The sequence below is a fragment of the Lampetra fluviatilis genome, chromosome 12, assembly GCF_964198595.1.
Source record: "Lampetra fluviatilis chromosome 12, kcLamFluv1.1, whole genome shotgun sequence".
NCBI classification, from domain to species: Eukaryota; Metazoa; Chordata; class Hyperoartia; order Petromyzontiformes; family Petromyzontidae; genus Lampetra; species Lampetra fluviatilis.
Window position 1 is genome coordinate 3,203,923 of NC_136286.1, and position 27,515 is coordinate 3,231,437.

At 53.5% G+C, this 27,515-nt stretch overlaps 2 protein-coding genes across 9 annotated transcripts in view; one reads left to right on the plus strand and one right to left on the minus strand.

The window, feature by feature from the left end:
- The window catches only part of FBXO41 (F-box protein 41), a 94,617-nt gene extending 86,276 nt beyond the window's left edge, over window positions 1–8,341 (minus strand). For 4 of the 6 annotated variants that reach the window (XR_013637258.1, XM_078861366.1, XM_078861369.1 and 1 more), the window contains exons 1-3: window positions 8,250–8,341; window positions 1,424–1,527; window positions 742–876 (exon numbers count right to left, since the gene is read on the minus strand). The gene's annotated coding sequence lies outside the window, so the exon portion shown is untranslated. Of the gene's footprint in view, window positions 1–741; window positions 877–1,423; window positions 1,528–3,774; window positions 3,841–8,249 lie in introns of those variants that run through there. The other 2 variants (XM_078861367.1, XM_078861368.1) reach the window with 2 other exon arrangements.
- A 54-nt stretch (window positions 8,342–8,395) lies between these two features.
- Window positions 8,396–27,515, plus strand: part of RTKN (rhotekin) — a 46,934-nt gene continuing 27,814 nt past the window's right edge. For 2 of the 3 annotated variants that reach the window (XM_078861371.1, XM_078861372.1), the window contains exons 1-2: window positions 8,396–8,475; window positions 8,919–9,225. In XM_078861371.1, the coding sequence (XP_078717497.1) occupies window positions 8,941–9,225 (285 nt within the window). In that variant the 5' untranslated portion in view covers window positions 8,396–8,475; window positions 8,919–8,940. Of the gene's footprint in view, window positions 8,476–8,918; window positions 9,226–21,599; window positions 22,832–27,515 lie in introns of those variants that run through there. The other variant, XM_078861373.1, reaches the window with a different exon arrangement.

Here is a 27,515-nt window from a genome sequence, read left to right on the forward strand (position 1 = left end):
TCATCAGTATGACATAAGTATACCAAGTTTGCAGTCGATACCACGTTGGGAAGTGGGTTAAAATTGAGTTACAAGATTTTAGGAGACAACAACGACAACAACAACAGACAGAGTGAGTTCAAAGAGAGCGTGTAAAAATAAGCTAATTGCTCAGTGGGCCGTACCTGGTGAAATAAAAACAAAATTGTGATTTGTTTACCTTTCCTATACTTTGCACTCCCATCGTGTTTTTGTTTTGTTGTTGCAACTTTCTGACCCGCCCCTCAGTATATTGGTTACTGTGTGCCGGATGTGGTGTGCCAGATGTAGGAACATTGTTTGGGTCGCTGACCCAGACAGAATTGTTCTTACCTGCCCCTACTGGACATCTGCGATAAAGATCTTCATAGCTTATTGGATTCCTCCAGTATAAATAAAGATTCTGATTCTGACGTGGCAATCTGACCCAACTATCAATTATGATTCATATTGACCGCGAAATGCTACGTGTTATTGTTTCAATACTAAATATTAATATTATCGAGCAATATATATATTATTAATTGTGAATTACTTAACGACGTATTTCACAGCAATACAAGTTTTTACGACGCATTCATCACTGTAGCCAACTCACTGCGCTCCTATCAGTGCAAGCGAGTGAGAGCGCGTGTGAGTCAACGCGTTATCCCGAGCCCCCACACCTCCAAAAAACGAGCCAGACAAAGACAACTCAAGGCGAGAGCCAAAGTTCATTTGTACCTTCTCCAAGCCCCGGGGCTGCTGGCAGTGCGAGCTCACGGGACGTGACTCAACGTCTCACATCATTGCTCACAAGGACCCCCTCTGACTGGCAGGTGAAGGCTTGGAGTCTAGACGAGGGGACGAGGGAGGGGGCTGGAAGGGGTCGGTGGGGGTGGGTTCGGGGGTGGGGGGAGGGTAACGGTGCGGTTGGGAGTAATAGAGAGAAACTTGATTTGAAGCTGAGAAAAAAAAACACAATTGCAATACTGGGAGTGGTGCACACTCGTCAATGGCGTTGTACCGAAGGAAGACGCGATGGATGATGGAGCGATGGCCTTTCCTTCATAGCTCCTCTGCTATGAAGAAGGACCAGAGTCTAACTTTCTTCAGGCTGGGACTGCCCAATCAGTGAAGCTCATCGACCTTTGAGCCATAATTTATAGTGGCCCACATTCCATTGTTTTGGGCTTAAAATTAGTTTTTCTAATTGTCGACGATATTTTTAACGGCGAATTTTTACTTCCGTAACCCAGTTACGACAAACATCGCCACAATTCACAGCGGTCAGTCGGTAACAATCGTCCACATACGGGTATACTAACCTGACTTGGAACAACAACAAAAAGCAGGCAAGATTCCAACTTCGTGACAAGCGTTTTTGTATGAGACACAACATAAATGACGTTTGGGCCAACCCTACTTGTAGCCCTGCCCCTTAAGCCTCGAGCGTAAAGGGTCAGACGTCCCAGCCGGTCCCCTGCTCGAAGCGAGTCCAGTTCCCATGCATGACTCGGTGAAGCTTTCCTGTAAAACAAAAAAGAGCACGTTGTTCGGCGATGCTGCATTGGCCATTGAACCAAAACATCGCCCGTGGAATGTTTTGTATGCCCCTTTTAAGGAGGCCCACACACCAGTGTGGCTATTGATGTGCTGAGTTTCCTGCGCAAATCAGATCATTAAGCAGGTCATAACTGAGCAGTTACACGATGAATCCGGTCACCTGAGTTCACGGCTAGCATCAGTGGTAAGTGATATGTTGAACTTTGAACCGGGATTTGACCCTCCCCCCTCCGCCCCTCCACACCCCACGCCGACATCTCCTCTTGAGCAGTCTTCACCGAGCAGCCTGAAGCGTCGTCACACAACGGCTCAGTGGATTTGCAAAATGAGTACATTATCTAAAAAAAAATCCTAATTGTTGCATTATTGTTGTCATTTTTAACAAGCTCCCGTTATTCAATGCATCCTAACGGTATTATAAATATAATTGCGTGTGTGTGTGTGTGGTGCGTGTATATATGGCCTAGACTTTAGTTCTATATACACATTACATTTTTATTATTCCAATCCATTCTCCAAACTTATTTAGCAGGAAAACACAATTACCGTAGTATACACTAACACACACACTGCACACGTAATTGTGTTACACTGCAACAATGTGTGTGTTAGTAACAACGTGTATGTTTGCCATTGCGTTACTAAACCCTAACCCCAACACAAGAAAAATTTAAAAAAAACAATGCTCACAGACACACAAAGCTACAAATTTAAAAAAAATCCCCCGTTAAGCCCTTAACAGACTGTTGGGGCAAGTGCCGTTGGCGAGCACCACAAAGACAAAGATCCCCCGTATAGCCTTAACAGACTGTTGGGGCAAGTGCTGTTAGCGAGCACCACAGAGACAAAGATCCCCCGTATAGCCTTAACGGACTGTTGGGGCAAGTGCTGTTAGCGAGCAGCACAGAGACAAAGATCCCCCGTATAGCCTTAACAGACTGTAGGGGCAAGTGCTGTTGGCGAGCACCACAAAGACAAAGATCCCCCGTATAGACTTAACAGACTGTAGGGGCAAGTGCTGTTGGCGAGCACCACAAAGACAAAGATCCCCCGTATAGCCTTAACAGACTGTAGGGGCAAGTGCTGTTAGCGAGCACCACAAAGACAAAGATCCCCTGTATAGCCTTAACAGACTGTTGGGGCAAGTGCTGTTAGCGAGCACCACAGAGACAAAGATCCCCCGTATAGCCTTAACAGACTGTAGGGGCAAGTGCTGTTGGCGAGCACCACAAAGACAAAGATCCCCCGTATAGCCTTAACAGACTGTTGGGGCAAGTTCTGTTAGCGAGCAGCACAGAGACAAAGATCCCCCGTATAGCCTTAACAGACTGTAGGGGCAAGTGCTGTTGGCGAGCACCACAAAGACAAAGATCCCCCGTATAGCCTTAACAGACTGTTGGGGCAAGTTCTGTTAGCGAGCAGCACAGAGACAAAGATCCCCCGTATAGCCTTAACAGACTGTAGGGGCAAGTGCTGTTGGCGAGCACCACAAAGACAAAGATCCCCCGTATAGACTTAACAGACTGTATGGGCAAGTGCTGTTGGCGAGCACCACAAAGACAAAGATCCCCCGTATAGCCTTAACAGACTGTAGGGGCAAGTGCTGTTGGCGAGCACCACAAAGACAAAGATCCCCCGTATAGCCTTAACGGACTGTTGGGGCAAGTGCTGTTAGCGAGCACCACAGAGACAAAGATCCCCCGTATAGCCTTAACGGACTGTTGGGGCAAGTGCTGTTGGCGAGCACCACAAAGACAAAGACCCCCCGTATAGCCTTAACAAACTGTTGGGGCAAGTGCTGTTAGCGAGCAGCACAGAGACAAAGATCCCCAGTATAGCCTTAACAGACTGTAGGGGCAAGTGCTGTTGGCGAGCACCACAAAGACAAAGATCCCCCGTATAGCCTTAACAGACTGTAGGGGCAAGTGCTGTTGGCGAGCACCACAAAGACAAAGATCCCCCTATAGCCTTAACGGACTGTTGGGGCAAGTGCTGTTAGCGAGCGCCGACGAAGACCGGCACGTGCACGTACACACAGAGACATATCCCAAGGCAGGGGCGCGCACACCCACACACACACGCACACACCGTGATTAGGCAACACACAAAAGCGCCCGTCAGTCACGCAGCGTGCGTGGCGCGCCGCTCCCCGCAGACTCTCACATTCCAGCCTCCCTGCGCCGTGACTCGCCCGGCTCGCGACCTTCTGACCTTTGTTCCCCACGAGAGAGGTCACGGATTCCTTTGACCCCGCGCCCGGGTCGCCACACACCTGTCGACTGCTGCTGCTGATGATGCTGATAATGCTGATGATGCTGCTGCTGATGATGATGCTGCTGCTGCTACTGCTGCTGATGATGATGCTGCTGATGATGATGCTGATGATGCTGCTGCTGCTACTGCTGCTACTGATTATGCTGCTACTGCCGATACTGCTGATGACGATGCTTCCAATGCTGCTGCTGCTGATGATGATGTTGCGACTGACGATACTATTGATGCTACTGCTGATGCTGCTAATGATGCTGATGCTGATATGGATGATGCTGATATTAATGCTGTTGCCCTGGTGATGACGATACTGCTCATGATATTGCGAATGGTAATGATACTGTGATTATGCCGATGCTGATAATATGGTTGGTTATACATATGCTGCTATGGTGCTGCTGCTGCTGCTGATGGTGCTATTGCTGATGCTGCCGATTATAAACACCGCTTTCTCATTATGATTTCTTGCTGCTGCTGCTGCCGATGTCGATGTTGACGAGGCTCGCCGATGCAATGCATTGACTCACCCAACCTTGCGCAATTGCGAGCGGGACTTTTCCTGCAGAACCCCCCACGTCCAACGCTGGACGTGATCGGTTTGATAATAACACCGCGGGGCGCAGCAGCCGCGGCGGTGGCGGCGGCGTCTCCTGACCCATACGGGATGATCGCTTTTATTATTTTATTTTTTGTTACATTTCCCGGGTCTCCCCTTGGCATCACAAGCACGTTCACCAAACAAGTGACTTGGCCCTGCCTACTTCTTAAGATAGAAGATGCATAAGTGGAGTGGGTCATGATGACGATGATGATAATAATTGTTAAAATATAATTATTATTACGATCATCAGAGCTACATTTCTCATGGAATATTTTCAACTCCCTCCACAACCACCAAAGCGCCCAGACTCCACGACCCGCCACGGAAGGTGGCCGGGGGGGGGGAGGGGCAGGGGGGGGAGGGGCGGGGGGGGGGGAATCATTTTCCGGAGCGCCGCCCCGGGGAGCTCCAGCTCTCGTCAGCTATTGCTGATGGTAACGAATTGTCAGCGACGAACGCGCCGAGAGGAATCCCCGGCAGGCCGTTCGTGAGTGATGAGTCACGCGGCTTCGTCCTCTCTGACCTCAAATCACCACTGTGAAGGTGCTGGCGCGCGCGCGTGTGTGTTGTGTCCTACCATAGGTCGACTCAGCCTCAAATGAGTACCTGGTGCGATGTGTAAACATCGCCACAAGGGAGACAAAGGTGGCCGGGCGTGGTGCTGGCCACCCACCCCCTTCGTGTGCCTTGCCGGCCTTCATAGGTGCTCGCTAACAGCACTTGCTCCCAAGTATGCGAAGGTAATCGGGGGATCTTTGACTTTGTGTCACTACCATAGCCTCCTCCGGATATAGGTCACCTCATCGCACTCCTCAGACCCACAGCCACCTCCTCGTACTCACAGCCACATCATCACAACCACGTAGACCTTATCAGCATTCTCAATAGCGTCATGCGCGAGCACTGGCACATCCTCAACAGACACCACCTCATCAGAGAACTTCCCACGTCAATTCACCGCATCGCAATCACAACCTCCTCACACTCACACAGCCACCTCCTCAAATCGCTCCGTGCAGCCTCTAACCCTCACCCAACCCTCACCCAACTCTCACCCAACTCCAACCCTCACCCCAACCCTCACCCAACCCCAACGCTCACCCAGCCCTCACCCCAACCCTCACCCCAACCCTCACCCCAACCCTCACTCCAACCCTCACCCCAACCCTCACCCAACCCCAACGCTCACCCAGCCCTCACCCCAACCCTCACCCCAACCCTCACTCCAACCCTCACCCCAACCGTCACCCCAACCCTCACCCCAACCCTCACTCAACCCTCACCCCAACCCTCACCCCAACCCTCACCCCAACCCTCGCCCCAACCCTCACCCCAACCCTCACCCCAACCCTCACCCAACCCTCACCCCCACCCTCACCCCCACCCTCACCCCAACCCTCACCCCAACCCTCACCCTAACCCTCACCCAACCCTCACCCCCACCCTCACCCCCACCCTCACTCCAACCCTCACCCCATCCCTCACCCCAACCCTCACCCCCACCCTCACCCCCACCCTCACCCAACCCTCACCCCCACCCTCACCCCAACCCTCACCCCAACCCTCACTCCAACCCTCACCCCAACCCTCACCCAACCCCAACGCTCACCCAGCCCTCACCCCAACCCTCACCCCAACCCTCACTCCAACCCTCACCCCAACCGTCACCCCAACCCTCACCCCAACCCTCACTCAACCCTCACCCCAACCCTCACCCCAACCCTCACCCCAACCCTCGCCCCAACCCTCACCCCAACCCTCACCCCAACCCTCACCCAACCCTCACCCCCACCCTCAACCCCACCCTCACCCCAACCCTCACCCCAACCCTCACCCCAACCCTCACCCAACCCTCACCCCCACCCTCACCCCCACCCTCACCCCAACCCTCACTCCAACCCTCACCCCATCCCTCACCCCAACCCTCACCCCAACCCTCACCCCAACCCTCACCCCATCCCTCACCCCAACCCGCACCCCAACCCTCACCCCAACCCTCACCCCAACCCCCACCCCAACCCTCACCCCAACCCTCACCCCAACCCTCACCCCAACCCCCACCCCAACCCCCACCCAACCCTCCCCCCCACCCTCACCCCAACCTTCACCCCAACCCTCACCCCATCCCTCACCCCAACCCTCACCCCAACCCTCACCCCATCCCTCACCCCAACCCTCACCCCAACCCTCACCCCAACCCTCACCCAACCCTCACCCCCACCCTCACCCAGCCCTCACCACAACCCTCACCCCAACCCCCACCCTCACCCCAACCCCCACCCTCACCCCAACCCCCACCCAACCATCACCCCAACCCTCACCCCAACCCTCACCCCAACCCCCAACCCTCACCCCAACCCTCACCCCAACCCCCACCCCAACCCTCACCCCAACCCTCACCCAACCCTCACCCCAACCCTCATCAAAACCCGCGCTTCCCCCTCTGCTGCTGTCTGTGTCTGTGTGTCTGTCTGTATCGGTCTGTATCGGTCTGTGTGTGTCTGTCTGTGTAGCTGTATCGGTTTGTGTCTGTGTCTGTCTATATCGGTCTGTATCTGTGTCTGTGTGTGTTTGTGTGTCTGTATGTATGGGTCTGTGTGCCTGTATGTGTCTGTCTGTATCTGTGTGGCTGTCTGTGTGGCTGTCTGTGTGTCTGTGTGTCTGTCTGTGTGTCTGTGTGTGTCTGTCTGTGTGTCTGTCTGTGTGTGTCTGTGTGTGTGTCTGTGTGTGTGTCTGTGTCTGTCTGTATCTGTGTGTCTGTCTGTGTGTCTGTCTGTGTGTTTGTCTGTGTGTGTGTCTGTCTGTGTGTCTGTGTCTGTCTGTGTGTGCGTCTGTCTGTCTGTGTGTCTGTGTGTCTGTCTGTGTGTCTGTGTCTGTCTGTATCTTTGTACCTGTCTGTGTGTCTGTCTGTGTGTCTGTCTGTGCGTCTGTCTGTGTGTCTGTGTTCCTGCCTGTATATCTGCCTGTGTGCCTGTCTGTGTGTCTGTCTGTGCGTCTGTCTGTGTGTCTGTGTTCCTGCCTGTATATCTGCCTGTGTGTCTGTCTGTGTGTCTGTCTGTGCCTGTCTGTGTGTCTGCCTGTGTGTCTGTCTGTGTGTCTGTCTGTGCCTGTCTGTGTGTGTGTCTGTGTGTCTGTGTACTTGTCTGTGTGACTGTCTGTGCGTCTGTGTGTCTGCCTGCCCATTTCTCCGTGCGCGTGTCTGGCGATTCATCTGTCAGCACTGAGTCACACAACAACCACCACGGCGGCGGCGGCCGAGGCGCTCACTCCGCCCAGCCAGCACGTGACAAATAGCACATCGCGGACCCGACACCACCGCCTACAGACGCGAGACAACACTCACCCACACGCGTAAACACGCACCCACACGCACCCACACACGTAAACACGCACCCACACGGCACCCACACGCATCCACACGCACCCACACACGTAAACACGCACCCACACGGCACCCACACGCATCCACACGCACCCACACACGTAAACACGCACCCACACGCACCCACACGCACCCACACACGTAAACACGCACCCACACGGCACCCACACGGCACCCACACGCACCCACACGCACCCACACACGTAAACACGCACCCACACGGCACCCACACGGCACCCACACGCACCCACACGCACCCACACACGTAAACACGCACCCACACGGCACCCACACGCACCCACACGCGCGCGCGTTCCAACTCCGCCCGAGACCGAGGCGCCAGAGGCGTGAGTGACGAGATGTCGTGACATCATCCGCGAGTTGTTCCTTGTGGGAGGAGGAGGAGGGAGGAGGAGGTCACTTGATACTCACCACAATTCTCGACGGAGAAGTCCCGAGTCGCCGAGTCCATCAGCAGACAGATCTTCTTCCATCCCGTCCGTCGCTTCTACATCCAAGTCGCGCGTCCATCGTCCACCGCTCTCCGTCCGCGCGACCGGCACGACCTCCGTTGTTGTCCTTGCTGCTGCTGCTGTTGTTGGATTCAATCAATCCACGAGGATCGAACGAGAGGCACGATCGCAGGGATTTCAGACAGGTCTGTGCGTTTTCATCATCGTCACCCCCACCAACACCATCATCATCATCACCGCTCCTCCGTCTCCTCTTCCTCCCTGCTCCTCATCCTCCTCCTCCTGGGCCCCGCACGCCGTCTACTCCTCCATCAATCTGTGCGCGCCTTCATCAGCGGGTTCCCGCCGCATGATTACCGCGCTGATCCGCGCGTTTGTGTCTCCCTTGCAGAGGCGCTCTCGCTCGTCTCCAGTGCGGAGAGGAGAGAGCAGAGCAAGAGAAGAGAGAGCAGAGAGGAGAGAGCAGAGAGAGAGCGCCCTTAACGCGTCCTCTCTCTCTCCCCGCGCGCCTGCGCTCTACGACCCTCGCCTCCTCCTCCTCCTCTCATCTCCACTCTCCTTCCTCCACTCCTCTCCTCTCTCCTCTCTTCCCCTCCCCACTCTCCTCTCTCATCCTCCGGAGTCGTAGAAACTTGTACGAGCGACGAGATATGATGGCCTCCTCTTCCTCAACCCCTTCCGAATCTTCCTCCGAATCTCGCACAACCTCCACCTCGCCCTGCACCTCCTCCTCCTGTCTTCCGTCGTCATCATCATCGTCGTCAATCGTCGCGGCCACCTCGTTCTTCTCCTCGTTCTCTTCCTCGTCTCTCTACCTCCCCGGGCCGTTCACCCGCGGGGAGAGGACCCGTGCCACGGTCGCCAAGTGCTCGTCGCTCGAGATGGAGCTCAGGAGGAAGAGGATCCGGGAGAGCGCGCTCTTCCCACCGCCAGTGGTGAGTGCTTTACGTGTGCCTGTGTGTGTGTACCTAGCCTGGTACACAAGCGCAGCGGTGGTGGTGTCGGGGGAGCGGTGGTGTAAGTGGCTGGCGCTACGAACCCGCCGACCCAGAGTTCGATTGCCGCTCACGGCCAACACCGGTGACGATTATCTGAACCGGTCATGGGCCTCCCCTAGGTAGACTCAGCCTCAAATGAGTACCTGGTGCTGGCCACCCGCGACCTCGTGTGACACAGTGCCGGCCTTCATAGGTGCTCGCTAACAGCACTTGCCCCAACGGTCTGTGCAGGCTACACGGGGGATCTTTGTCTTTGTGCATAGCCTGGCACAAGTGCCGTGGTGGAGTGGTAACGTCAACTCGGTAAAGATGTGTGCAGAGGCACAGTGCTTGTGACCAGCGCCCGCCTGTACGTTCACCCTGCGTTGGTTGTTTGAGCTCGGCGTAAGTTGTTTAAGGACGAGACGACACGGGGGCGTGGGAGGTTGTGAACGCATCTCTCTGAAAATGAATGGAGATGACAGCATGGCGTGCGTCTACGAAAGCAACGGATCTCGATAACGGTGGAAGTTGGGCGCTTCGATGTACAACTCCTCCGTTAAAAGTCATCGAACTAAGAATCTCCATGAAACGCACTGAATGCGGGTGGGGTCGGCGAATAACGTCTCGATGAAAGTGAATAGCAGCCATTTGAATGGGCACACCCCGCAAAGAACTTTGAATGAGGACCCCCCCCTCTCTCTCTCTACGAGAGTAAATATAGGAGCGCCTTAGTTAGCATAACTCACACGTCCTCCCCCTCCACACGTGCCCCCCCCCTTTACACGTGCCCCCCCTCTACACGTACCCTCCCCCCTCCACGCGTACCCCCCCTTCACACGTCCCCCCCCCTCCACACGTCCCCCCCTTCCACACGTCCCTCCCTTCCACACGTACCCCCCCCCCCTCTACACATACCCCCCCTCCACACGTCCCCCCCCCTCCACGCGTACCCCCCCCCCTCCACACGTCCCCCCCCCCTCCACACGTCCCCCCCCCCCCCCTCCACACGTCCCCCCCTTCCACACGTCCCCCCCCTCCACACGTCCCCCCCCCCTCTACACATACCCCCCTCCACACGTCCCCCCCCCCCCTCCACACGTACCCCCCCCTCCACACGTCCCCCCCCCTCCACACGTACCCCCCCCTCCACACGTCCCCCCCCCCTCCACACGTACCCCCCCCCTCCACACGTCCCCCCCCCCTCCACACGTCGCCCCCCCCTCCACACGTCCCCCCTTCCACACGTCCCCCCCCTCCACACGTCCCCCCCCCCTCCACACGTACCCCCCCCTCCACACGTACCCCCCCCTCCACACGTACCCCCCCCTCCACACGTCCCCCCCCCCTCCACACGTACCCCCCCCCCCTCCGTCTTCACAGTGCCCCATCCTCCCACCGCGCTAGACACGTGGTGGGCCCTGCCTCAAGTTCTGACATCAATCAGCCGTCGCCACGGGAACTCGCGCAGGAATGCGGCGATTCCTCTTTGCGGTCTCTCTGGCGTGGGGAGCAGTAGCGGTGAATTCACACGGCGGGGGGAGCAGCAGTAGCAGCAGTAGCAGCAACAACGGGTAACATTAGCAGCAGTAGCAACAACGGGTCACATTAGCAGTGCGATACTCGTAATAGCGGCATCAATAGCGGCAGCAACATCCGTAATAATTGCAATACTAGCAGCAGTATTTCCGTTGCAGCAGCGATAGTCGCAGTTATAATATTCGTAGTGGCAGCAGCAGCAGTAATAGCAAGAGAAACACTGATAGCAACAACAACAACAGCAGCATTGCTTGCAGAAGCAGTCGCATCAGTAGCAGCAAAACTCTGGTAGCAGAGTTGGAATATTCAGCAGGCTACTACCACTGGCAGCAGTGACAGCAACAGCAGTAGCAGCAGCAGTAGCTGACAGCAGCAGCTGCAGCAACAGTATGAGCGGCAGCAGTGGCAGCAACATATTCTTTGGTTCTTTCGGTAAAGTCACGTAGATAGAAAAATTATAATAAAAATAAAGCGAATAAAATTTTTACAAAATAAAAATATATATATATAAACTAAAAACACAATTGTAGACTGTAGCCTGGTTATTAATCTGAGTGAGTGTACTGGCAGTCTACAATGTAGACTGTAGCCTGGTTATTAAGCTGGGTGAGTGTACTGGCAGTCTACAATGTAGACTGAAGCCTGGTTATTAAGCTGGGTGAGTGTACTGGCAGTCTATAATGTAGACTGTAGCCTGGTTATTAAGCTGGGTGAGTGTACTGGCAGTCTATAATGTAGACTGTAGCCTGGTTAAGCTGGGTGAGTGTACTGGCAGTCTATAATGTAGACTGTAGCCTGGTTATTAAGCTGGGTGAGTGTACTGACAGTCTATAATGTAGACTGTAGCCTGGTTATTAAGCTTGGTGAGTGTGCTGGCAGTCTATAATGTAGACTGTAGCCTGTTTGTTTAAGCTTAAAACCAGGCTACAGTCTACATTATAGACTGCCTGTACAGGCTGTACGCTCGCCGAGGTGACGAACCAGGCTACAGTCTGCATTAGTGGTTTTATTTTTGTATTCACTTTACTAGTATTATTATTATATCTACGTGACTTTACCGAAAGAACCAAAGAATATGAATTCCTGCAGTCACGAAAGTTTTAAGTCAAAAGTAACAGCAGCAGCAGTAGTAGCAGCAGCAGTAGTAGCAGCAACAGTAGTAGCAGCAACAGTAGCAGCAACAGCAATAGTAGTAGCAGCAGCAACAGGAGCAGCAGTAACAGCAACAGCAGTAGCAGTAACAGTAGTAGCAGCAGCAGCAGTAACAGTAGCAGCAGCAGCAGCAGTAACAGTAGCAGCAGCAACAGCAGCAGTAACAGTAGTAGCAGCAACAGTAGCAGCAGCAGCAGTAACAGTAGTAGCAGCAACAGTAGCAGCAGTAACAGTAGCAGCAGTAACAGCAGCAGCAGCAGTAACAGTAGCAGCAGCAACAGCAGCAGCAGTAACAATAGTAGCAGCAGCAGTAACAACAGCAGCAGCAACAGCAGTAGCAGCAGTAGTAGCAACAGCAGCAACAGCAGTAGCAGCAGTAGTAGCAACAGCAGCAGCAACAACAGTGGGAGCAGCAACAGTAGCAACAGTAGCAGCAGCAACAGCAGCAACAGCAGCAACAACAGCAGCAGCAACAGCAACAACAGTGGGAGCAGCAACAGTAGCAACAGTAGCAGCAGCAACAGCAGTAGCAGCAGCAACAACAGCAGCAGGAGCAGCAGGCGAACGAGAGCGCGAGGCCTCTGCTCCCATCTCTAGGGGGCTCCACGTGGTTTTTTTTTGCGCTCTCAGTCTCAGGGATGATGTTTGTGAGTAAATACCAAACGTAAATACGCGTCACGTGACATTCTGTTGACGCTGTTGTGATTGGCTCCACGCTTTACACAATTAGGGCTGCCTAATGGTGCATATCCATTCATCGGGGAGCCGTTCACTGCGCAGTGAATCGATCGATCTGCGATCGATTCGAGGTCAAGGCTGAATGTCAGTGGCGAGTGACATCTGAAATGGTTAGGGAGGCGCCTCCCCTTCAACTCGCATTGACTAGCGTGGTGAAGTATGGTTACACCCCCCCCCCCCCATGAGACCGATACAGCGATATCATTATAACGGGAAGGAACGATCACAATAAAAACATGTTATCAAATCAAGGTCGTAATCGTCATCTACTTCATCAAGGATGTCATCGTCAATTAAATCTAACTTCATCATTTCTATCTGAAATTCAGTGTAAAGGTCATTTTCAACGTTATGTTTCAAGTGGAGGTCATTCTCATACGTTACATCACGTCAATCATCAACATCCACAGTCTTTATTGTGCCTTTTCTCATTCTGACCCAGTGACGGATTATCGTAGTAGCACAAGTAGCTACATAATGCTACGGGGCCCCGCACTTTCAAGGGCTCCGCGCTAAAAGCTTTCAAGCTATCAATTCCGGTTCAGTGATTCTGCACTTGCTCTATTACTATAGTTCTATACCGCCTTCAACTTTTATAAACGACTGAGTGTTTAAGGTTAGCGATTTGTCGTATTATCTGGCTGTATAGCAACTGAAGAAATACAATTACTTCACTATGCAAGTAAAAAAAAATTATGTGTTTTAATATTTACGTTTTTTTAAATTTAGGGCCCCTTTATAACATATGCTGCAGGCCTCACACTAGCTTAATCCGGCACTGTTCTGACCACATATTTTGGGGAGGGGGGGGTAGAAATTCCACATTCCTACGGCTGCCAACGCTGACCCCATTCTTCTCGACGGCTTCACCTCGCGGAGCGTGGACAATTCGGCGACTCAATCCAGCAGAGGGCAGCCTCCATCCGAGCAGCGTCAACGAGTAACCACCCCGGAGAGTCGTCTACGATGGGCGGGGTCCGCGTGTGGGTGGTGGGGTGCAATGTGGGCACTAATTCCAACACGGCGAACCTGGGTCACCGTGGGAGAACTTGGGCCTCATACCCTCGGCAGTGAAGCGACGCCCTTCCTCCAGCAGGGCACGCGAGCGAGAAATTTGCAGGGCGAGAAAATTTCCCCTTCAACCCCGTGATAAAAAAATGGGCTTGAAATGTGCGTCGTCAGTACAGTATCTAAGTTTAAAAAAATAACACAACAACAATAATAATACTAGCAAAAACACTACTAATTATTGGCGTCGTTTGTCAAGAACTGTAGGAAAGGAATTCAAGAAGCACACGTTCAAACGCGCATCCTTCCCATACACGCCCCATATCTGTCCGTCCACATACATTCACACAAAAACGTGTATGGCTATTTTTTTGCACGTGATGACCTGAACACGGAGTCTCACTCCTCCACCTGCTCCTCCACCTACTCCTCCAACTGCTCCTCCACCTGCTCCACCTCCTACTCCTCCACCTACTCCTCCACCTGCTCCACCTCCTATTCTTCCACCTGCTCCTCCACCTACTCCACCTGCTCCACCTCCTACTCCTCCACCTGCTCCACCTCCTACTCTTCCGCCTGCTCCACCTCCTGCTCCTCTCCCTGCTCCACCTCCTACTCCTCCACCTACTCCTCCAACTGCTCCTCCACCTGCTCCACCTGCTACTACTCCACCTGCTCCTCCACCTGCTCCACCTCCAACTCCTCCACCTGCTCCTCTCCCTGCTCCTCCACCCATTCCACCTCCTACTCCACCATCCCCTACTCCTCCACCTGCTCCACCTCCTACTCCTCCACCTGCTCCTCCACCTGCTCCACTTCCTACTCCTCCACCTGCTCCTCCACCTACTCCTCCACCTGCTCCACCTCCTACGCCACCACCTCCTACTCCTCCACCTACTCCTCTTCCTGCTCCACCTTCTACTCCACCTCTGGCACAGAACGAGCCCGCGCATCGCTCAGTGCTGCACGGGCCCCGCGCTCCAGAGGGTATCGATATCACGCTGCCACAGATTAACTTCCACTTTACTCGCTGTACCACCACCCCCACCCCCTACGCTCCCTACCCTCCACCCCACACCGTAACCCAACCCACCCGCAACCACCACCAACCAGCATTAAACAAAACGTGTCTTTGTGATAGTACTTACTGCCTTTGGCAGTGGTGCCCGAGTAACACAGCTAAAGACACAAACTCTCAACACATTCGCCTAATAGGATGGGCGACGTTTCGGGAAATGGCACTTTTCGTAGCAGAGAGACGCGGAGATCACCTCCGAACTTGTGTTTATACTGCCGATCTATTCCCCAAGTTCTCATGGCTACGTTCAACTAAAAAAAAACATTAAATCAATGCTATCTTCAATACACCTTCACGAGCGCTGTTTGTTGCTGGTCGTTTGGCGTGTTGGGCCTTTGTGACCCTGTGATTTAGGGCCTGGTTTACAGGAAGTCGTGGGTTTGATCTTGATCATGACGCCTGCTGTATATTTGTAGTTTGCGCGTCTCTCTCCCCGGGGGTCGCGTGGATTTTTTTTCTCCGGGTCCTCCGGTTTTCCCCTTTACATTTAGAATCAACATCACGCGTTTAGATTACTGTGGCTGCTGTACATTTCCACGTGAAAAGTCACTTCGTTGAGCTATCATTTGTGGCCAGGTCGCTTCGGGAAAGAAAAAAACTGCTAAATAGCCCCTTACCTGGTAAAATAAACAAATATATAAAACTGTCCACCAGTCCACCACCACAGTCACTCTCTGTAACCCAACACAACCGCTCACAACTTTGTGCCACAAGGCATGTTGTACAAAAAAAGTTATTGTAACCGAACGTAGTTTGGGGGGGGGGTGACTGAGAGGTTTGTGTCACTGCGTGGGGTATTGGGGGAGGGATTGGGTCTGTGGGTGGGGGAGCTGATTGAGAGTGTGTGTAATGGTGAGGGAGTAGTGGGGCAGCGATGTTCCGATACATCTGTCTGAGAGAGACACAAGGCGGCATTGTTCCGTGACAACCTCCGGGTCGCCTGCGAGCGAGATGCCCGCGTGGTACCCATCGCGCCGCTCGGTGACGCAATCTCGCGACCGCCTCGGACCCCGTGAGATTCACACAACGCGCGCAGCCCATGTGGCACAACGCTGCGCGGGCACCATCAGCTGTTGCTGCGAAGCAGTGCATTGTTGATCCCACTTGTCTTTCTTTGGACGCCGTCAAGGTGAAGTTGAGCAATTGAGAGCCGACTGACAGTCGAAGCAGTGATGCAATGAGCGACAACTGTGCACCGGTTTGACACTCTTTAGGACTCATCAGCTCAGATGAGTCGCCAATGCCCGTGTGTGTGTGTGGGTACAAAGGCAGTGAGGAGTGGTGGTGTGGCCGTTAGCGCGCTGCGCTACGAACCTGGCGACCAGAGTTCGATTCCCGCTCACATCCAACACCAGTGACGATTATCTGAACCGGTCCTGGGCCTCCCCTAGATCGACTCAGCCTCAAATGAGTACCTGGTGCGGTGCGTAAAAACATCGCCACTGGGGAGACAAAGGCGGTCGGGCGTGGTACTGGCCACCCACCCCTTCGTGTACCGTGCCGGCCTTCATAACAGTTTATTTAGAACAGTTTGAACAGTACAGGTGCTCGCTAACAGCACTTGCCCCAACAGTCTGGGTTGGCTCTATATTTGTACGAAGATAAAGCTCTCCCGTATAGCCCACATGCGTGCTGGTCGTAGGGATTAGCTGACCATACTTCAGCGCCGCACTGTCAGCGTGGGTAAAGAGGTGGGGAGCACGGACGTGGGAGCGTAGAAGTGCGGTACAACAATGTATGCTGCGGCACTCTCCTCTTTACCCATCACGTGGCCCCGCACAGACACACACATGTACGTGTGTGTGTGTCTGCACACACATTAAGCAGTTAAATACAAAATTATCCCGAAGCGCCTTAGGACGCAAGCCGATAAACATTTCACAAGTGTAGCCAAGGAAGAAAAATCTTGCATATAGATGCCTGGAAGGTCACTGTGTCTGGTGGGTGGTCACTGTCTGGTAAATGGTCACTGTGTTTCTGATTCTGGTTACTGTGTCTGATGGTCGGTCACTGTGTCTTGTAGGTGGTCACTGTGTCTGATGGGTTCCTCGTGTATAATGTATCACTATGTTTGATGGGTCACTTTGGCTGATGGGCCACTGTGTCCGATGGGTAACTGTGTCAATGGCATAGCATGGTTGGCATGGGTCCTGCTGGTGCAAGAAATTAAATTCCACCGCCCCCCCCTGCCCCCTGTTCAATTTCACCTTCTCCCCCCCCCCACGCTCTCTGTGGGGCCTCAGTGCAGTTGCACCACCTGCACACTCGATAGCTACGTCACTGGACGGGTTCCTAATGTGCGATCTGCATCGTGTCTAATTCCTCGTGACTACCATATGGAACCCCTGGCTCGAATGGGCACTCTATGGCTGTGACTGTTGGGTCCCACCCATCCGTCCCAGCTTTGTGAAGCGCAAGGCCAGAGAGTTCCAAGGCCGCTCCGCGTCCCAAGCGCTGCGTGAGATCACGGTGGATCCAGCAAGGGTGTGCACGTGAGGCCCCCCCCACCCCCCCGCGGGCTGTGTGAGCTAAAGGGGAATTTTACTGCTCAAATTTGAGGAGGAAATGGCCCACTTTCAAGCAAATATTCCAAAAATGTCGCTTTCTCAACCATTCTTCTCGGGAGGGATTTTTTTTTCAGTCCATTATGAGGAAAGTATGCACTGTAGTACTGTACAGGGGGTTAGCTTTTCAGCCAGGCTTGTTTACAAAATACTATTCTCCGTGCGTTGAAATAATCGATTATATCGGCGGTTACGTAGTGACGTAAAAAAAACTATGCACAACAGAACGATAAATACTTTGTTTGCACTACGATTTCGCCTGCCCCCATCATAGCAATGTGGAATTAGCACCACGGGGCGACAAAAGTTGGATTCAGTTGGGGGGAGAGGGGGGGTAACTGAGGGAGGGGGCGGGCGGAGAGGACAGATTGACTCCGATGTTGAATGTTGCTGCATATATATAATTAAACAGAATTAATAGCAATGCACAAATTGCATCGTCAACGTATACGCTCAGATTGCAATTGACATTCCATATTCCTAATCGGTGACTTGTGATCACTGGCGGAGCCAGTAATTAATCGGCATTTTGTGACCCCTACTGCCACTGGGTAGCATGTTATTACGTGCCAGGGACTCTATGAGATGATAGGACAATAGTCTGAGTCCATAATTGGCAATAATTAGCGGCAAAGCAGTTATAAGTTACTCACAGAATTGCCTATACAGTCCACGACTTCCCTGAAGGCATTCACCTTCAGCGAGCGCGATGCCGATCACACGACGCGGTTCGAATTCGACCCTCGATCGATGGCTGCGCCATCGCCACGCACGCGTCGAATACAAAGCAAGGGACAAGTCCTCACTTACTAACAAGTCCTTACTTACTAACAACTCCTCTATCATTTTTCATTGCTGGAGGGGTTGCCCCCCCCACCACCTGAAAATCCTGGCTCCGCCATTGCCTGTGATATTATTTATTTTACTCAATTACTGCATCGCCGTGTAACATTGGCTGCGATTGAAGATAACGGTATTTAAAATTTCATCATAATAGTTGCTTAGTTGTACAATAAACTTCACTGGGGTTTTTTTTGAGTGGTAATGATTTACGTTCATCTCATTATTTACACATTCAAGTCCAGACCTCAACATTTGTTGCCCTTTGTAGCAGAGCTCATTACAATGAGAGCCTGCAGAGCCTAAACCGCTGGCTAGCTCAGGAATTGTATTATTATTCCGAGTCTCATGACTCCTTCTCATGAGGGTCCTGCTAACATTTTTTGCGGTAGGGGCGATGATTGCAATTTTGTATATTCCAATTTAGTCTTTTTTATTCTCGCATCATGGAGATCCTCAGTTTGAATCACGGTAACAGCTGCCTGTGATTAAACTGGGTTCTGTGATGTTGATGGGCTCATCCATGAGTGCACACACAAAAAAATTACATTTGGGATTATAATTTTTTGTTCTTAATTGCCCAAATATTCCAGCAGTGATATCTACAAAAGTAAAATGCGGTTTGAAGGCCCTGCGACGAGTGTCTCTACAGCAGGGCACGTGATAAAAGCGCAGCGCCCTCTCGTGTGCATAAGAAGATCTCAGAGGTAGTTCTGTGACGTCCACTTCTACTGCCGACCGACTGCTACGCGAGAGTTTCCGCACAAACGCTTGGCCTGCCGGCGCGAAGCCGTTGGCAAAAGGCTGGAGTGACTAAAATAGAAAAAAATACAAAGAAAGCATTTCATGAAGAAAATAATTGGCCACATCTGTGGCTCTGAATCCCAAAACTTCCTCGCTGTGCTCCGCGAGAGCTCAAATCGCGGCAGCTGACGCCGCCCCACGCCCAGCGCCACAGCCCCTTGACGAGCTCGCAAATCGGCGCCTCCGAGAGCCAACAAAAATAATAACATACAAATTAACGGGGCTTTCTTCATTTCACCCCCAACATGGTCGGAGGCATCCCTCCCCTTCCAACCCCGCCTCTCTGCCCCACACTCACTCATGCCAACCTCCCCTTCTCGCTCTGACCCCCTTTCTCTTCCCCGACGTGAACCTGGGTGGATTGGAACACTGAGTTTAAACACGTGCACAGTCGTTGACGCTCGCGTCTCAGGTTGTAATTTGACGTCAAGACGTGCAGCCTGTGTAGTGAAGAGAGAACGTGAATGTGTATGCACGGGTGTGTGTTGTTGGGGGGGGGGAGCGGTAGTGTAGCGGTTAACGCGCTGCAGTACGAACCCGGCGAAACGAGTTCGATTCCTGCTCATGGCCAACATCAGTGACGATTATCTAAACCGGTCCTGGGCCTCTTCTAGGTCTACTCAGCCTCAAATAAGTACCTTGTGCGGTGTGTAAACTTCGACACTAGGAAGACAAAGGCGGCGGGGTGTGGTGCTGACCACCAATCCCCTCGTGCGCCCGTGTCGGCCTTCGTAGGTGCTCGCTAACAGCACTTGCTCCAACAGCCTGCGAAGGCTAGACGGGGGGTCTTTGTCTTTGTGTACCGATGAAATGGGGGAACAGTTCAGGTAGTGGTTGTGTCCGCTGCGAACCTGGCACGATTGCTGACCTCGTGGTGGCCCTGCGCGGCCCTGGATAGTAAACAATAATTAATTTCAAAATCCATGAGGAGGGAAAACACGAAACAAAAAAACACACGAAGAGCCTTGAATTTGTATGGAAAAACAAAACAGGTCACTTTTGTTTATATTCTTTTTATGTGAACACAATGAAGAGTTTTTGCTAAACACTCGCGGATATTGACGTCTTATCTGGTGGGGGGGGGGGAAATCCGTGTAATGTTTATCGGAACCAAGTTAAACATGTGAACATCACGTCAAGCGCCCCACCCCGTGGTGGCACGCTGAGCCACAGGGTCCAACGGAGGGGTCAGAGGGTCGCAGCTGACCTGAATTCCATCGCCACCACCACAGCAGGGAGGGGGCGGTGTGGTGGTGGGGTCAGTCTCGTGCGTGTAGGGGTTTTTCCCCCCTCTGTGACTCAAGCGAGCGAGTAACGAGCGCCTCGCTTGACTCAATGAGTGACTCCATCGTGGCTGGAGGCGCCTCTCAGTAGATCGCTTTGCGGGCGCGCCCCGGTGAAAGTCGCTCTCAGCTGTGCGCGAACCCCGAGCGCAAAGCGAGTCGAGGCAACACTGAGAGCGCGCGCCGATAAGCAGAGCAGTGAAGCCGCAAAAAAAAATGTGTCACCTTCTTGTGATGTGAAGCCCCCCGCGCCCCTCCCCCCTTCCCTCCAGTGCCCCCCCCCCCCCTGTGGTGAGTTGCGTTGTTGAACCAAACGGCGAGCGAACGGCGCGGGGGGGGGGCAGAGAGGGGGCTGTCCGCGTGGCTTTGTGTGTGGGATTGAGCGCTGGCTGCTGTGGTCTGCGCGACGACTGGCAGCGGAGGGCTTTATTATTATTATCGGGGGCGAGGGGAGGGGGCTAATGGGAGAGGGGGGGGGATTGTACAAGGTGGCTCATTGATGGAGAGTCCCGAGAAGTTGCGAAACCCATGGAGAGCCGCTGTAAGTGTGGAGGGGACGGTGGGGGCCATGGGTAATGGGGGGGGGGGCTCTGGATGCCCCGTGGTGGCGGTGATTGTCGTGGTGGTGGTAGCGTGCTCGCTAACAGCACTTGGCCCAACAGTCTGTTAAGGCTACACGGGGGATCTTTGTCTTTGGTGTTGGTTGCTGTGCGGGTGATTGTGGTGGCGGCGGTGGTGGTGGTGGTGGGAGTGAATGTCGGTTATTGTGGTGGTGGTGGTGGTTTCTGTGACGATTGTGGTGGTGGTCGTTTTGGTGATGGTTAGTAGTTCGTGGTGGCAGCGGTGATTGTGATGGTCGTGGTGACAGCTTTACTAGCACGTCCGATGAGCGCGGTTGGCTACGTGCGGTGCGAAAGAAGTTCAACGCACGTGCATAGCACAGTAGTCGTAGTCACCATCGTGCCAGTGATGGCAGCTGCGGTGTCCGTAGATTCATGCTGTCGTTATCGATGACTGTGACGATAGCGATGGCAGCCCGCAGTCGGGGCAATCGCGCCGATGTTATTAATATCGGTGACTGCAGCGGCCGCGATGCGCGATGTTCATCAACAACGCAGCGATGTGACAAATGGTAAGGAGCTGCGAAACGCAGCGGAGTTATAAACAAGTTGACTTAGCGAGAGGGGGCGAGGCGGTGTGCGTGTGGTGGGGGGTGGGTGAGAAGCAGGATGGAGCTTTAACGGGAGGAGGAGGAAGAGGGGAAGAGAAGGGGATGTAGGTTGGGGTGGGGGGAGTGCTCAGGATCCTGGCATAAATACACCGAGCGAGCACAGCTGCGCGTGTCTAAACATAGAAGTCGGCCTCCGTCTCGTCTCCTCTCCGTCACTGCCCGGCTCCAACGGCGCTGGCGAGAGAGAGTTTGGCGGCACGCGGAGACCGGCGATGCTCGTGTGGGGGAGGAGGGGGGCTAGGTTATAAGGTGACTACAGCAATGATGATGATGATGACGGCGACAACGAATTGAAGAGGTGGCCCTGTCGATCATTGAGCGATCTATGGACCCTGACTGCAGCAGCGACATCATCAGTGGTTGTTTCACCCGTGGGTGAGCGAGCGGCTACCGCTTCATCGGTGCATGCGAAGGCTGTTTCGTCCTCTCCGAGTCTTTCAAACAAATCGAAGCGATGACGAAAACCAGGAGAGATTAGGGTGGTCACGTGGCTTTAGCTGCTCAAGAAAGCCTCGCAAGCGCTCGCAAAGGACCTTGACTCGGCGTAAAGAAGATTTGGATTGAGGCCCCCTGATTACCTGGCAGCAGCTGCTGCCGGTAGGATGAAGCTACCGGACTTTGTGGTGCACGAAAGCTGCTGCACGGCTGCTGAGCGCGGTGGCGTTGGGGTTGGGGGGGTGGTGTTGTGTGCGCGTTATTCTTCAAGCGCGCCTCTTATCTGACCACGTGGGTGAATGATAATTCCGTGAGTTTGGACCACGTCCGATGGAGTCCCTGTCCTGGACTGGAGCGGGTAGACACAGCGAGCTGCAGTGAGGTGCTGTTGTCTTCCCCGTGAGGTGTGCGCCTGCCGTGGAAGCAATCGCGCTGAAGGTGCGTGCTCCCTCGGCGCATGCGATTGACTGACAGTGAAAGATAGACGCGCAGATAGGCAGACGACTCGACAGACGCATGGAGAGATGGGCAGGTAGCCGGACAGACAAATAGTCGAATACGCAGACAGATGGACAAATAGGCAGATGCGCACGCAGACATACAGCTAGACACACATCTAGACAGCGAGCCGCATAACAAGTCAGCCAAGCGGCCAATCGGACAGCCAGACAGCCAAGCCAGACGGACGACCAAACAGCCCAACAAGCGAGGCAGCGGTAGACGGACACGCGGACGAGACTGCCCCGGCGTGTCCCGGGCGAGCCCCATGCTGTCCCTGTTGTGCGGGAGGATCATGCCGGCCGAGCGGGGTGCCCTGTGCCGCGAGGACACGATCCGCATCGTGGAGGACATGAACATGCTCTACATCCGCCAGCTCGCCACCAGCCTGCAGGTACTCGCCGGAGTCGTGGGGGGGCGGGGGGGGGCTCAGCACCCCCTCCTGCTGAAAGCTGGGTTGGGTTGGGTTCCCCCAACCACCCAACCATTAAAAATAAATTGGCAGTATAGTAAAAAAAAAGTTGATACAGCCCTCCCCCATAGACTGTACACAGGCAGTGAGAGCTAGAACAGCAGAATGCACGAGAGGTAAGAGCCGGTCGTATATCGTTACTCGCTCTGTTTAACATTGGTTTCGTCGTGCTCCAATCCCGTCCCCTCAATGTTGGCCCCCCTCCCCCACCCCTTTTAAGCAAGGTCACACGACAGGGTTGACAATGTGGCCACCACCAGGTCATTCCCCCCACTGGCCGCGAGGTAAGGCCCCGAGAGGCAGGGATTCATTCAAGCCACGTCTGTCCGAATCAGCGACACCGGGAAATCGTTCCACGGTCTGGCACACCGCTGTGGGCTGCAGCTGCTTGTCACGTGCCGCATACTCTTCCAGTCTCGAGGCGACGCAGAACATATTCTTAGGTTTTTTTCGGTAAAGTCACGTAGGTAAAAAAATTTAATTAATAAAAGTAAAATAAAAATAAAATTTTAAAAATCACGACGTTTCGGAGGCAACACAAGCCTCCGTCTTCAGGCTTGTGTTGCCTCCGAAACGTCGTGATTTGTATTTTATTTGTATTTAACTTTTATTAATTTAAAAAAAATTAACCTACGTGACTTTACCGAAATAACCTAAGAATATGAATCCTTGCAGTCACGAAAGCTTCAAATCTAGACGCAGAACATGTCCTCAGTGAGAGATCTAGCATCCTGCGTCCAGGGGAAGGGCCCCCCCTACGGGGAAGGGCCCCCCTACAGGTACTCATTACAGGAGAAGGGGGTGCTCCTAAAACTAAACTATTTTTTTATTTTACCAGGTAAGGCCCACTGAGCGATGTAGCTCTTTTTCAGAAGCGACCTGGCCACAAATAATAGCTCAACGGAGTGGCTCATCACGTGGACGTTTATAGCAGCCAGATACCTGAAATCTGTGCTGTTCATTGTCAATGTGGAGGGAAAAACCGGAGGACCCGGATAAAAATCCACGCGACCGCGATGAGAGAGACACGCAAACTCCAAGTATACAGCAGCAGCAGGCGTCAAGGTCGGGATAGAACTCACGACCGCCTGCATACCAGGCGAGGTAGTCAACATCTCCTAGCCACCGTGGAGTGGCTGTGATGGTGGGTGAGCCCCACGAGAGAGCACCCATCAAAGGGGTGTGCGAGCCCCCCCTCTACATAGACCCCCCCCCAGTTCACGACGAGGCTTCCTGCAGGCTCCACTGCTGCTGTGCTGCTGGCTGGGCACGGGGCCATTGTTGAGATGATGAACAATGAGAGCGCTCCGAGCGCGTGCTATGTTGTGGGTACACCACCTCTCGGTGCTGTTGTCCGGACAATAGGCTCCCTGCTGCGAGCTATATCGTGTGTGCTACTCTCAACGGGTTCTTCATCGCCATCGGTCATGATCGATCTACTGCTGGATGCACCCCCCCTACCCCCCGCCCCCCCAGCTCTCACGGCCCTGTGATGTAATCATTAATGAGTTCTCGTCTGGGTTAATAAAGGGCACGTGTGTTGTATGTTATAACATAGGCCGTGGCGTTTGTGTAAGGGTAAGCAAAAACACCTGTTTAGTGGAGTGAACGTGTTTGTTGATGGTGGTTGCGCCAATAGTGGTGGCAGTCACATTGAGGATTGCGGTGCCTGTTGGCTATTAGCACGCTTGGCTACGTACGGTGCGAAAGAAGTTCAACATGTACATACATACGGAGGTGATGGCAGGTGAAGCGGTGGTGGTGACAATGCTTGTGGTAGCGGTGGTGATTCCCGCTCACGGCCAACACCAATGACGATTATCTGAACCGGTCCTGGGCCTCCCCTAGGCCGACTCAGTCTCAAATGAGTACCTGGTGCGATGTGTAAACATCGCCACTGGGGAGACAAAGTCGGCCGGGTGTGGTGCTGACCTCCCACCCCCTCGTGTGCCGTGCCGGCCTTCAAAGGTGCTCGCTAACAGCACTTGCCCCAACAGTCTGTGAAGGCTACACGGGGGATCTTTGTTTATTTTGGTGGCGGTGGTTGTGGCGGTAGTGGTGATGCTTGTGCTGTTTGTGGTGGTGGTTCTGGCTGTGCTGATTGTGGTGGCGATTGTTGTGGTGGTGGTGGTTGCGGCGGTAGTGGCGGTGATTGTGGTGGTGATGGTGGTGGTTGTGGCGGTAGTGGTGGTAGCTGTGCTGTTTGTGGTGGTGGTTCTGGCTGTGGTGGTTGCGGTGATTGTGGTGGTGGTGGTTGTGGCGGTAGTGGTGGTAGCTGTGCTGTTTGTGGTGGTGGTTCTGGCTGTGGTGGTTGCGGTGATTGTGGTGGTGGTGGTTGTGGCGGTAGTGGTGGTAGCTGTGCTGTTTGTGGTGGTGGTTCTGGCTGTGGTGGTTGCGGTGATTGTGGTGGTGGTGGTTGTGGCGGTAGTGGTGGTAGCTGTGCTGTTTGTGGTGGTGATTGTGGAAACAGTACGTAACGTGGAGGTGGGCCACACAAACAGCCACAGCTCTTGTCTCCTCGCGCTGACAAGCGGCTCAGACATTAAGTGACGGAATCACTGAGACATCGTGGAGAGGGGGGGGGGCATTTGTATTCGGGAGGTGGGGGGGCATGCCAAGCGTATGAGCCACATCGCCACGCAACAAAGAACACAGCCTTCTATATATAACCCGCAGACACACACAGCATTACAACTAGCAGCATTCACAATACATTCCCACACTAACAGTGTCTATACGCACATACTCGGTGGCGTTTAACAATTTGTGCCGAGTTTATATAAATGCGTGACAGTCTTTGGGTAATCCATTGCTGGATGGATGAAGGCCTCCTCAAGTCGGTGTGTCGGTGATGGGGCTTGTTTGACCGTACTTCACCGTGCTGGTCTATAAACCAAAAACTACTTTTTTATTTAACCAAGTAAGGCCTACTGACATATACACAGCTCTTCTTGTTTTTGCGGTAAAGTCACGTAGAAGCGGCTGCTTGCGTTGTGGCCGAAACGTCGTGAGAATTATTTTATTATGTTTAATTTTTATTATTTTATTATTTCCCTTCTACGTGACTTTACCGAAAGAACCAAGAAGATGAATCCCTGCAGTCACGAAAGCTTTAAATCAAAATATACAGCTCTGTTTCAGAAGCGACCTGGCCACGATCAATAGGTCAACAAAGTGGCTTATCGCGTGGAAATTCATAGCAGCCAAACACTGTCAGTGCCTGTTTCTCAATGCGGAGGGGAAAACCGGATGGCTCGGAGAAAAATCCACGCGACCATGGGGAGAGAGACACGCAAACTCCAAACATTCAGCCGTCAGGGTCGGGATCGAACCCCACGACCTCCTGCATACCAGGCGAGGGAGTTAACATCTTGCCGGCCCTTCATCCAGCAGTGGATTGACAAAGCGATGTACGTCATATCAGCTCTCAGAAGCTAAGCAGACTTGAGCTTGGTTATTACTGGGATGGGTGACCACCCCTAGAGCTACATAGCTCGGTGGGCCTTACCTGGTGAAATGAAATGTGAATAGTAGTACTTCCCTCCTGAGTAAGTCATGCGGGTTGTTTGACCATACTTCACCACGCTGGTGAGTGGGGTACCCTCAACCGGCTCAGATGTGGCCGGATTCATAGCGGACTTCTAAAAACCACTGCACCAAGAATCACGCCCCATATATTGTACATACAAAGACACAGATCCCCGTATAGCCTCAACCTATTGTTGGGGCAAGTGCTGTTAGCAAGCACCTATTGAAGGCCGGCATGGCACACGAGGGGGTAGGTGGCCAACACCACGCACGGCCGCCTTTGTCTCCCCAGTGGTGATGTTTACACACCGCACCAGGTACTAATTTGAGGCTGAGTCGACCTAGGGGAGACCCAAGACCGGTTCAGATCATCGTCACTGGTGTTGGCCCGCCAGGTTCGTAGCGCAGCGCGCTAACCGCTGCACTACTGCTCCTCACTGCATATACGCCGACATGTGCACACGGCCCTGTACATGTGCACACGGCCCTGTACATGTACACACGGCCCTGTACATGTACACATGGCCGTGCACGCCAAGAACGCGAGTAAACGTGTGGATTGTGTTCCCTGCGTCTTCGCGTCCAACACAATGCTGGGCCTTGTCCAACCTCGCTTTCATCTTCTCGACACTGCCCCCTCGCCCACTGCCCCACCGAAACACTCACACACACTCACACAGGCACATGCAGCATTATCCTTGACCGGTGGCGAAGTGTGGCTGCCATGGGCCCCCCCCCCCCTGCACGTTGTCCAAATTTTCCACCCTTTTCGTAACGCCGGTCGCCGGGCCCCCCCCCCCCCCCCCAGACACCGTGGCCCACCCCCCGACACCGTGGGCCTCGCCGACACCGTGGGCCGCCCGCTTTACAATCTCCGTAGCTGCGCGGCCGCCACTGTGTCGGACGAGATCCTTCAAACGGAGACGGCTGCGAGGCTGAGCTCACGTGGGGCTGTGCGCGTTCTTGTTGCCACTTCTTGCGTTCACAATGGGTTTGTTGTGCGCGTTGATTATTTTTTTGATACTTTTAAAACCGTTGTTAATTTTGCGCGGTAAACGTTTGAGCGGTGCTTTTCTTT